Source organism: Lissotriton helveticus, chromosome 8 (assembly GCF_964261635.1).
Source record: "Lissotriton helveticus chromosome 8, aLisHel1.1, whole genome shotgun sequence".
Lineage (NCBI taxonomy): Eukaryota > Metazoa > Chordata > Amphibia > Caudata > Salamandridae > Lissotriton > Lissotriton helveticus.
Window position 1 is genome coordinate 201,474,945 of NC_136069.1, and position 11,984 is coordinate 201,486,928.

Sequence of the window (11,984 nt, forward strand, 5' to 3'; positions counted from 1 at the left end):
GATGGAGAAGGCCATTTGGAAGAAAAAAGGCCAGGCGACAATCAGAAGGTATGGTCAGTGTTCGTGCTGTACTTTAGAAATAGAGAGAACGCTTTTTGAGATAGCATGCATCGACTTAAAGATAAGTGGGCAGGTTGAAACATATAGGGGCCTATTTACAAGCCCCTTGCGCCACCATTACATCTCCTTTCCCCATATTAAAAGTGATGTACCAGCGGCGCAAGGGGCTTGTAAATAAGCCCCATATTCTGATGGAGAGGCTTAGGGATACATGTACAGAGGTCACAGCACTAATGCTGCCTGCGCTTAAGGGTTCTCGACTGGAGGTCTGTGGTCTATCACGAGACTACTGTTTGTGTCAGTAGATGTTAACATATCCCAGAGCTCAGATTGAGTCTAAAAGAAGGCGCGTTCTGAGTGCAAACATTGTTCTCGCTCTGCACAGTCAGACACTCACGCCATGCATGTGTGCCAAGACATACACCCACACTCTGAGAACACCACTCCAGACAGATCCCACACCCTGCTGAAAGGCTTTCTCACCTAGAGCTGGCTTTGTCCTTCTTTAGCACAACTTGGCTGCCAAGTGCCTTCGTCATTCTGGCGTGATCCCTTTAAGCAGTGCATTATCTGATAACGATTCCTAATCCTTCATTATTATCTGCTCACCCTACTGAGGCTGTTCCCATCATTTGTCATGTGGAGATGAGTTTAGGTGTTGTTGAAATTGCTTTACCACCATTGTGAGAGAGGGAGTTCATTCTCTGGCATTGACACAGCTTGTTTTGTTTCTTTACCATATGCTGCATGTGTCAATTGTGAAAGGGTTTGGCTATAAATCATCGCTTATAACTAATGCATTCAGAGGCAATACCAATGATTCCTCCATTAAATACCACATCCTACCTTCACAGCATCACAGCACCTCTGTAATGAAATCCATCTTGGTGCTGTGTCCTTCCTACTTTTTTGCTCTGTACGTTTTTGTATGCCCTCTGCAGGTGTGGAGAGGCACCTAGCCAGGCTTCAGACACATGTGCTTTGTTTAAAAGGATAAGCAGTTTTATTTTAATTTCTCATATCTGTCCCTCTGATTCACAGAGTTCAACCCACTTTCACAGAGTGGGTTGCAAGAGTGAAAGGGAATACTTTCTCCACTTGCATCTTTAAAATGTAAGAACTTTTCAAAAGTGCATATTTTGTGTAGCCACGCTGCAGCGTATATTCCCAAATCTGTAATATGGAGTAAAAACTCAAATTGCTAACTTCTGATAGGTAAGTGCTAGCAAAATACATTTGCAATGCATAAGTAACCTAGTCCTACAACCTTCATGTGCAATATATACCACATAAGTTCCTTCCATTTCTAGTGGCTACATTTGTAGGGCATTTCAGGTGTGTACCTGCCCTGTGCAGAAAGCAATGATGTAATTTTCAGTATGTTTAACAAGGGACAGAGCAAGCTTACTGCCCCAGAATCTACTGTATCATTGTATGTACTTGAGGGAGTTGCATGTGTGGGCAACGTTTAGTGGAGCCAAGATATCCGCAGAAAAGTGCTCCGCGACACAAGGTCCCTTCAGTTTTTTATGCGGACCTGCTGGCATGCCAACACTACAGTTTGCTAAGCTTGACCGGATGCATTTATCCAAACATTGCAAAACACTTAACGCTCACTGTTGTGATGTTCATTGAAATCACACACTTGTATTGCCGTATTTTGCTAAAACCCGTTTTCCACACATTACTTCCCTCTTTCCTTAGGTGACCCAAGAAACGTTGGGGTGGGGTTTCCAGATTGGATCTCACAAGAATGCACCCCTCTATACTATTTAGAAAGAAATGCACTGAAATGTAAGCTTTTAACTGACTTAAAAGTATTGCATCGGTGGTGTGTTTTGGGGGAGGGTGTTGTGCTTGCTCGAGAACCTGTCGAATTGGGATATATTTCTGTATTTTGAAATACATCCATTTTAAAGGCGAGGAGTTATGGGAAGACTTGGCTAGAGTTAGATGCTTCTCACCTTTTGGGACCAGAGATTCTTATGCATGGCTCATTGTATTGTTAAACACATCTACACATATGCGCTATACAGGGATAATAATCTGAGGGTAAACATAGCATAACTCAGGCTCTGATGACATTCTCACTATCACCTTTCGGAGTATTAGCCAGCAATCGCAAACCTCCATATACTTCCTGATACCCATGCCAAAGACCTGCGCAGGTCTAAGGGGCTCCTGTTTTCATAGACAAGGTATCATTATTCCCTGGTTTGCTGCCATTGAACCACATTCACTGCTTCTAACCTATGGGGCCTATTATGAGTCTGGCAGTCTTGCGACTGCCCCATTACGACCCTAGTGGTCTTGCTGCCCTGAAACTGCAGACTCCGCCTGGGAACCACCGTTCCCTGGCGATGATGCAGCTTTCCAGAGGCACCTATATGCTTGATGGGACTGCCGCGGTCCCCCCCAAGTATATTACAACTTTCATCACTGCCACTGTTTTCATGGAGGTCATTCCTCCATGTTAACTGTTTACACAACATGTGCCACCCTGTGTGCATGCACAGAAGTCCAGCACGGCATGGACTTTTCTGTTCATGCCGTACTGGAACTTCCTTTGATGATCCCATGGCGGTGCCTATATTATAGGCACCGCCATGGGAACGCCAAAGGAAAAGCCTGCCAATGACTTAAAAGTCATAATAGGTTGGGCGGTCTCCACATGGGTTTGGTGGTGTGGCCGCGAGGCGGGCCCGCCGCTGCACCGTCAAACTCATAATAGGGCCCTATGGGATTTTCAAAGTCCCAAATTAATTTTGTCACGCTCCTCATATATTTCTTGCAAACCTCCAACAAATATGCAAACATTGTGAACCATGTGCAGTTGGGTTTTGCACGAACATCAGGACTTTCACAATTCTTTTAATATCACATAGTCCCATTCTCATCAATTTGAACACAAGTGTAATTTGCTTTACCATGCCTCGACAAAGAAAAGTCACAAAAGGTATGCAGCTCCATAGAGAATGCTGGTCCTATGCCTCTTGATTTCAAGCAGTAGATTTAGCAACCAGAACAAGGGAAAGCCACTGACTTGACTGGCCTACGTCAGGAAGTGACCAGTACCACTCAAATTAAATAACATCAGCCTTGGCATGTTAGTTTAATTTACTTTTTATCAGCTTTGTCAGTTTTCTTTTCCGCCCTTACCTTGAAGCCTTCAAATAGCCTCTGCTTTACCTCTGTATTTTTTATTCTCACTGCATGTCTGTGTTTTTCCATGCCTTTTCAAATGTGTTCACAGCTTTTGTCTTTGGTTGGTTTTCTAGTGTTTCACCTACAATGTCTGATGAGAGAGTTATTGGCTTCAGATGTAGTAATACCCTGCCCTACAAAAAAACGGGGGTTATGCTATAGAGTTCGCACATCAGAAACTTGGTCAAAGTAGGAGGAAATGAAGTCAAATAAAAAGGACTGTCCCAGTGGTGGTGCTCAGTTGGTACCGACACCCTACCACCACGGGTGAACAATCCGTCCTGGCGCGAAGTCCCAGCACAGTAAGTTTAGGAGAGAAATGGTACCAAAGCACACATACAAGCCTTAACGCCTTAACCGCGGCGGTTTTTCCGCCGCGGTGCCGGCCTTCTAAACGGTGGGCAGGGCCGTGTCGGACGTGCGCAGCACCAGGGAGGTAGCTCGCGCGACGTCCAACGGCAGCAGCGAAGGGGTTAACAGTTCTTATCAGACCATGATACATCAACAGTAAAGACCAGCAAAAGTTTATGTTTCCAAATATTCTTGGCTTTATTCTTCTTCAAATCTTCGTACAACACTTTTACTACTTTCGGCCACTGACAGCGGGCCTTATCAAGGCCTTCACAATGCTATACTTTGTTGCCGGACTGGCATGTATGGTGTGGATACTTACGGGGATTCATTTGTTTTGAGTGGTATGCTTTATCCTCCTGTTGTGATTGTGGAAGTAATTTTTGGTCACCTTATAATACAATATCAAGTGTTTTTGGGGCTCCGTGTGATTATTGGCGCCCCTGTTGCACAATCTCTTGCGATACCGGACATGTGGGTGGCAGTGAACTGAGGCTACCAGAATAACTTTTAGGTTGCACCTTACGTGTTACAGTGGAATGGTATAGTTACTACCACCTGACATTGAACTGGATATTACATGGATATAGCCTTAAAAAAGTCTTGTAGACGAAACACGTGTCTGCTGCCTTTTTGAAGATGAGTTGTATGTTGTACAAAGATCTGAAGAAGAATAAAGCCAAGAATATTTAGAAAAATAAACATTTTCCGGTCCTTACTGCTAACGTATCATGTTCTGATAAGAACTGTCGGGACCTGTATATGTACTTCGGTACCATTTCTCTAATATACTCTCCAGCCCAACATTAGGGAAAGCTACTCACCATGAGTTTTCACTAGTGGCTGCCGGTTGCCATCATCGCAGACTCTAATTGCTCAGGTGATGATGAGTATGAAGGCCTTGGGGAAGTGCCTGACACTGAGAAGTTCTGTAAAACTAATCACCAGATAATGAAGTTTACAGCACTTTTACTGCACGTGCCCCTGAGAGGTGAGCCCACATGCCTATCACCCACTGGTCACCTGCTGGTCTCTGTTTGTACAAACTATGGCTTACAGGCAAGTCCTAGAGAAACCTAAAGGCGTTTCCAGGTCCAATTATGCCTTCCAAGGTAAGGTTTGCATAGGGGCGGCACAAGTTGCCATAGGTAACAGGCCCAGTATGGATTATGTGGACAGAATAAAGGTGTCTTTCATTCTGAATTCTGTGTACATGATTATTTGAGAGATTCTGAAGTACAAACCACATCAGGTGGACACCAGCGTTCAGGATGTAAAACACAATCAGCAAGTTTAATTGATGACATTAGTAAGGCATATCATGGGAACTGATAGTCAGCTTTTTTAGTTTCAAACAAATGAAAACAAAGGTTTTCAACTTATTTGGTAACTTATGTTCACGTTGGAAACTATAACATATGCGTTTATGAAATTGTTATCAGTATGACAACAATAATGTTTGCCCATAAAACGTGATATAATTGAGCAAAGATGGAATTTGTGCTTTAAAATAAGATATCAATTAAAATGCTGTTTAATAATAACATATAGAAAATATGAAAAGGCGACTTGACTGCAGCGCAGTAGTTATATATAGTTACTACAGAATATTTCATGGAAAGAAAGGTGTGCAAAGTTGGTAAAAATGTAATAATAGTGAATTACTTTCATTTGCCTAATATTACTGACTTTTTTAAAACACAAGTCAAACAAAAAGTTTCTTAAAAGTAATGTGCATATATTGTCAGCCAAATAAAATAGAAAAATGTAGATAATAATACATCGAGCAGAGGCCACTGAAACACCGGTATATAGAGAGCACTTTACAATACTTGAACAGGTTGTCCAATGCTTCTCTTAAACAGTAATTTTCAATTTTTTTTGTAATGTTTAATTTACAGATTTTTTCCTCAGTGAAAAATAGTACCAGACTCCGTATCCTCGCAGGCATTCCACCTGGTGGAGATCAAAATTTAATTTTTGAGACATACTTGTGATGATCTGAGCATACATGTCCATTCAGGGTTGGCTTTGGATGAAAGTCAAGGAGTAATTGGACATTTCAGCAACCCTTAATTGGGCATTAAACCTTTGGGTTACTCTTGATGTGGGCTACATTTGAAACAAATAAACTAAAGATCAATGTTAAAAAATCTGAACTATCACAGAAAATCCATAATTCATGTGGTCTCACTCATACCCTGTGCAAAATAAAGGAACCTAACATAACATACGCCCTCCGGGTCAGAGGGGCCATCAGCGCAACACCCAAACTTCCTCTCTCTACAGTCGCACTTTTCAGTGTAACTGGTAATAGGTGCAAACATTAGAGAAATGTTGAAAAAGCATGGTCCTCTGGAATTCAGAGTCCAGAGGGAATAGCCATAGCATTGAATTTAATCAAACGTTAGGCCACCACAGTGGAGTTTATGTGCCTTACCGTGTTCGGCTACAAAAACGCATGTGCTTTCATCAGCTCGTACAGTTCCCACAGCCAAACACAAACGAATATAGGGACTTCTGGTCATGGCTCTTTAAGGTTACTATGATGACTAACATTGCTCTGCTAAATTAACCAGTTTGCCAATCAAATATATGTTGCATCTTTCAGTGTATTCAGTAAGATCCAAGTCTTCAATACTCACCCATCTTCTTTGTTTCCTTCAACAGGTGCATCTGATCTACAGGCCTTCAGTGATCCGCGGGTAGGAATAGATCGCCAGTTCACGACACTTCCATCGATATCTGACCCTCGTATGCACTATCCTGGAGCTTTTCCGTATGCACCAACCCCAGTCTCTACAGGAATAGGAATCGGCATGTCCGCCATGACCACTGCCACAAGATACCATACCTACCTACCGCCGCCTTATCCAGGCTCAACTCAGGCTCAAGGCAACCCCTTCCAGGCCAGCTCGCCATCCTACCACCTCTACTATGGCACATCGGCGGGATCCTACCAGTTCTCAATGATGTCAGGAGGAGATCGGTCGCCTCCACGCATCCTTCCCCCTTGCACTAATGCTTCCACGGGGTCCACCCTCCTGAACCCCAACCTCCCAAACCAAAACGATGGGATAGACACTGAAGGCAGCCATAGCAATTCCCCAACCAACATGGGCACCACAGCAAGGCTAGAAGAAGCCGTGTGGCGGCCATATTGAATTATCCAATTGCAAAGCTGACATTTTCAGGGAGTTTACTTCCTTCATCAAGTGGACATGTTCGTTATGATGAAGCATGGAAAGATTCCGTCAGGGGAAAAATGACTACTTCTAACCTGACAATGCTGTGAATACAAAAAAAGATTTTTTTATCTTCAATCCACTTTTTGCCCTACTATTATATTACAAGAAGTTTGGGGATTTTTATATACTTTTGTTGGGGTTAGGGGAATTTCAACTTTCCTTGCAGCTGATTTTGTTTATTTTGGCACCTTATAAATTGCTACGTGAAATTATGAACATTTTTTAAAACATCGTTGCTTGCTTTTTTTGTGTTTTTTAGCCACTGAAAGAAATGCCCCCTTTCAGTGAGATGTTATTTAATTTTGGGGGCCTGCTCCTGTTTTCCATTTTTTACTTTTTATATTTTTGTAAGCAAATTGCTACAGCCGAAGGTAATTTCCAACTACTGTACTACCATGCAGAGTTTTTAGATATTTATGCAAAGTGTTCAATTTTTCTAATGTGCTACTAGCATTATTTAAATGTTCTTGGATTTTAAAACAAATATCAGTCAAATGGGAACGGCATTGAAGTAAAGGGCTGGCATTTTTTGATTGATGGTTACCGTGGCATCACAGATGAAGAGGGGAATTGTTTACGTTTGACATGCATGTTTTTTAACTGGAAATGGCGCACTCAGCATAAGGCTTTTCCAGAGATGTTGGTAAATGTTGCTTTCCAAAACAGCACTGATTTATTAGTTTTGATGAGGCCCTTAAAAGAAAGGTAGACAGATGTGAATATGGCTCCCCACTGATACAGGTCACTCCCAGGGGTAAGGTGTGGTGAACAGGGAAATATAGATGTGAGAAGTGCTGGTACTCTCCCATTAAATGTATTGCAGCTGTGCTGAGAAGTTCAGGTACTCTCCATTTCAAGTAGAAGTGCAGGTACTCAGTACGGGACAGTACTAGCCCATTTAAAGCACTGGCTCGAGAGAGAATTGGTAACTGTAGTGTTAGCTCTAATGGTCCGAGGTAAGACAGGACATAATTTATGTGTTAGCACTCTGAATGAAAAGCTCAGATTGGCAGAGCCATTCAGAATTCTTAGAATACTGGCACTAACTACTGATTTTTTTCCATAGTCTTCAGTGACAAGGATGTGAAGCAGACAGAGACAGTGGGTGTGGTTATTTGCTTGGACTGTGTGAGATTAGGGAAGCCGACATTGATAGTCTTACATCTCAACTGCTACCAGGTGTTAACTGCTCTTTATTGCCCTTCAGCTCATCAGCTGCTCTTCAATTGGGCTGTAATGTCAGGATAAGCAATTAAGAAGGATTAACACCTTTGGCAGAGGGCATTAATCACTGTTAACGCCCTGAGCAGAAAACAAGAACACTATCCCGACCATCAAAAAATTAAGCTGGGAGGATGTAGGGATTATTGTGGCAAAACCAGTCCTCACTGTGCATTCACAGGCAGGGGGCAGTGACAATTTATGCATCTGTAGGGCCCTGTAGGGTTGTGTTAGGTTGATCTGGTTCCAAGAAGGCTCTTTATTATCTAAGGAATTTACTTAACAGAGCAGAGGTCTGCCTGTAGGGAGAGTTGTGCAAGCACGCAGAGGAGCTGTCTGTGGGACAGTATTGCTGCAGTCGTGACATGCACCTTTTAATTAGGCCTGGGTGGAGTTTGTGGCGTTCAGCTATGTGCAACACCATGAAGTGAAAAAAAAACTCCACCGTGCTACGCGGAGCACCGCAAGTGGTGGAGTAAGATATGTCACGCTGCTCGCCCAGTTTTTTAGTGCCGGGTGTTTGTCCCGCATTGTAAAATCAGCACGAATGGCACCATGTGCAGTGCAACAGGGCGCTTTCTGCCGGTTGAGTAGATGTTCTACCTGAGTGGCAGCTTCCTCAATGCGAGTGCAAGGTTTCTCAATGCGAGCAGTAGCGACCTGCCCTGACCGCCTGTATTGAGAAATCTCGCTGGTAGGTGGTCTGGAGTAAGATTTTTCTCACTCGCCAATATAACATTGGCAAGTCGTGGAAGAGGAAAACCTCGGCTCGGCAGAGTGTTCGGAACTCCGTGCTCTATGCAGAGCGGTAAAAATTCTGCGTGCGGAAGTTCACACCCAGGCCTACTTTTAATATATGGTCAACACTGATCCAAGTTTGTATACCAGCCTTTTCGGATCTAACTCAGGTAAAATCTGTTATTCCATATCCCACCTCTGTGTGAAGCAGTCCAGCACCTCTTGCACGTTGGTGGTCCTCCCTGGCACCTTGGGCTGGTAGGCGTGTCAACTTCCATATAACTCAGTTTCAATAGGAGAAAGGCCATTTGGATATTTTTTATTTGTATCCTCAGTTCAGCGTTCAACATTTACGTAATTCTTTTAACTAAGACGCAATGCATCATGTCAAGAAGTGATGTAATGAGTGTTTTAATAAGGGAAGCTGTAAAAACCCAGTTTGTCCTCACTTTACATTAGTGTCTTGGCCCAACTGCGGCTGACCACCAGATATCCTTTTTAATAATTGGCACTGGAATACACCTGGCTCCTTTCACCACACATCTAATGCAACAAATCAGGAAAGCAATGTTAATAGAAGATGAACTATACTGGAACATTTCCAAAGTCAACTGGAAAATAGACAGCTGATTCCTCTGTCCTATTAAGAAGGACAGCTGGTGGGTTTCACTGTCCCAATAAGAGAAACAGCTGGCGGATTCCACTGTCCTAATAAGACAGACATTTAAATATTCCACTGTCCCAATAAGACAAAATGCTGTCAGATTCTCGATTCCATTGTCCTAATAAGACGGACAGTTGTCCGATTCCACTGTCCAAATAAGACAGGCAGCTGGTGGATTTCACTGTCCTAATAAGACGGATATCTTACCGATTCTGCTGTCCCAATCTGAGATTCAAGCCCTCGATGCCACAATGATCGCAAGGGAGCTGTGGTGTCATTGCACGGACCTGAGAGTTTGGGGGTTCTGTTCTGTACACATACCAATACCAAGCAAACTTATCGTATGTCCCTGCATGAAATTCCACAAAAGCACTATTTTATTTTAGGGAATTTGGTTAAGTGTGGCGGTTATACTACTCTTGAGCACAAACGACTCGTGTTGATATGTTTGTACTCTGAATATGAGGAATGTTTATTTAATTTACCTAGAACTAGTAAAAATAAATATTGCAGGTCAACTCTGAAGAATATTTGAAAGCAGGACTTCAGATCAGTGTTTGAAAATACGTTTTAAAGAAGGATGACATTTAAAAAAAAATCCTCGGCTGCTGGCAGCAACACGGCTGATCTTATTTAAATCATGTATTTTTCTTCAGATTGTTTTGTTTATTCTGTATATATTTTGGCTTGTTTTTTTTGTTAATCAGTTTGTATCAATCAGATGCAGTAGCACTTTTGGCATACCACCTGATACCAGTCAATAGATTGAGTGAGGCCCTCCTTGTGTTCAACAAGACAAGGTTTTTAGTGGCAGCAGAAATAGACAATGTTTTCTCAGAAATTATGTATAGAAAATAAATATGAAACCTGTTTTAAAACAACTCACATGTAATTCATGCACACGGCCACCAGATGTCAGGGTTGCCTTTTAAAGTCCACATGAAAGAAAAGACATTATTTTACTCAGTACTATTCACACATCATCTCACAAAAGATAAATTGTATTTTTATGCAGAACAGATACCACACAAACAGTCATCACTGAAGTGCCACAACCCTTCTCTCAACAATGGTACATGTCCATCTTTTTTGAACGCCCCTTAAATATTTATAAAATATGCAACAGTGTTTGTTTAATGGACAGTATGTTTCTCTTGCTACACATTTTTCTCTGGATATGACATCATTTTGTTACGACGTTTCCTTATTCAATACAGTTTGCATCCTCTCATTGGAAATCTTGCCAGAATAGATCCTTCTACATCTGAGAATTGTTTATTTTTTCCATTTTTTATGCACTCGGTGTTTGTTAGTTGTTCTCGTTTGGGACTAACGAAACCTACCTGTCATTTTCTTTATTGTTACAAAAGCGTTACAGCAAGTTATTGTATTTATAAAATGTAAATAAATTTAACGAGCTTCCGCGCAGATTATTGATAAAGCTTGTACCTAATTACCATCTCTTCTGTTTATGTTTTTTCCATGATATTTGTCTATGTATTTCCCAAAACTGTTTCAATACTGCTTCAGTTTCCCGCCCCGACGACAGATTAAACAGCCGAAGACGTTTCATTTGTTTTTGTAAAATTTGTAAAAATGTCTTTCGCATGAAACTTCACTTTTTTTCCTGAGGAAGTGAATGATTTTCAGTGACCCATGGGTTATTTATTTTATTTTGTCAAATAAACTTTGTTTGAAATTCTAACTTATGAATCTTATTGTGCAAAGCAGAGAAACAGAAAATGATTGCTGATTTTTTTAGAATGTGGAACTCGCACGCAATTAAGTGCCAGATTCTGGTTCAGAACAGTAAGTGAGAACGGGCCAATGTATCATTAATATTGGCTGATGCGACGATTTGGATCCCTGGAAATTCACAAAATACGGAATTGTTACATGCAATTACTGATTCATGGTGCAGCATCTGAGTTTGGCAGGGTGGTTGATTTATTAAGGCAGAATAGAACCAGCTTATCAAATTAATTGTTTCAAAAAGTAGGGTCTGTACCAGCGGCGGCTTCTCTATTAAGATGGAGCCGTCTCGCCCAGCCTGCTTTAACCGCAGCAGGTACATACTGAATAATAAAATGGTCCTTACCATTTATTATTCTGTGTGTTCTGGCGACTGCGCTAGTGAAAGTATGATGGTGGGGGTGGGGTAGACAGGTTCCTCCGTATTGCAGGATGGCTGCTTCAAGTGCTCAGTGCACATGACAAATTGGCCGGCTGTCTAAAGCGGGCCAATCTGTCATGCGCACTTCGTAACCTGCAATCCCAGTGCTGTAAAACAGCAAAGGGATTGCAGGCACCCAACCTCAAAATGAGCGTGGGGCTAGCCTTCATCAACAAATTCTGGACCTGCTCTCATGCTGAAAACAACATGAGAGCAGTTCCAGGATTGGTTGGATTTGCATACAGGAAGTAAAGCACCTTTCTTTCCTGCTCGTCGTTGTCCGAAGAGGAGAAAGGCAACATATCGTGAGTTTAACGGCGCACCA

General features: G+C 42.1%; 1 protein-coding gene across 10 annotated transcripts in view; it reads left to right on the forward strand.

The window, feature by feature from the left end:
• The window catches only part of RUNX1 (RUNX family transcription factor 1), a 547,678-nt gene extending 536,487 nt beyond the window's left edge, over positions 1–11,191 (forward strand). For 5 of the 10 annotated variants that reach the window (XM_078656904.1, XM_078656906.1, XM_078656901.1 and 2 more), the window contains 2 exons: positions 1,765–1,854; positions 6,286–11,191. In XM_078656904.1, the coding sequence (XP_078513030.1) occupies positions 1,765–1,854; positions 6,286–6,779 (584 nt within the window). In that variant the 3' untranslated portion in view covers positions 6,780–11,191. The remainder of the gene's footprint in view (positions 1–1,764; positions 1,855–6,285) is intronic. The other 5 variants (XM_078656908.1, XM_078656903.1, XM_078656909.1 and 2 more) reach the window with 1 other exon arrangement.
• The last annotated feature ends 793 nt before the right edge of the window (positions 11,192–11,984 follow it).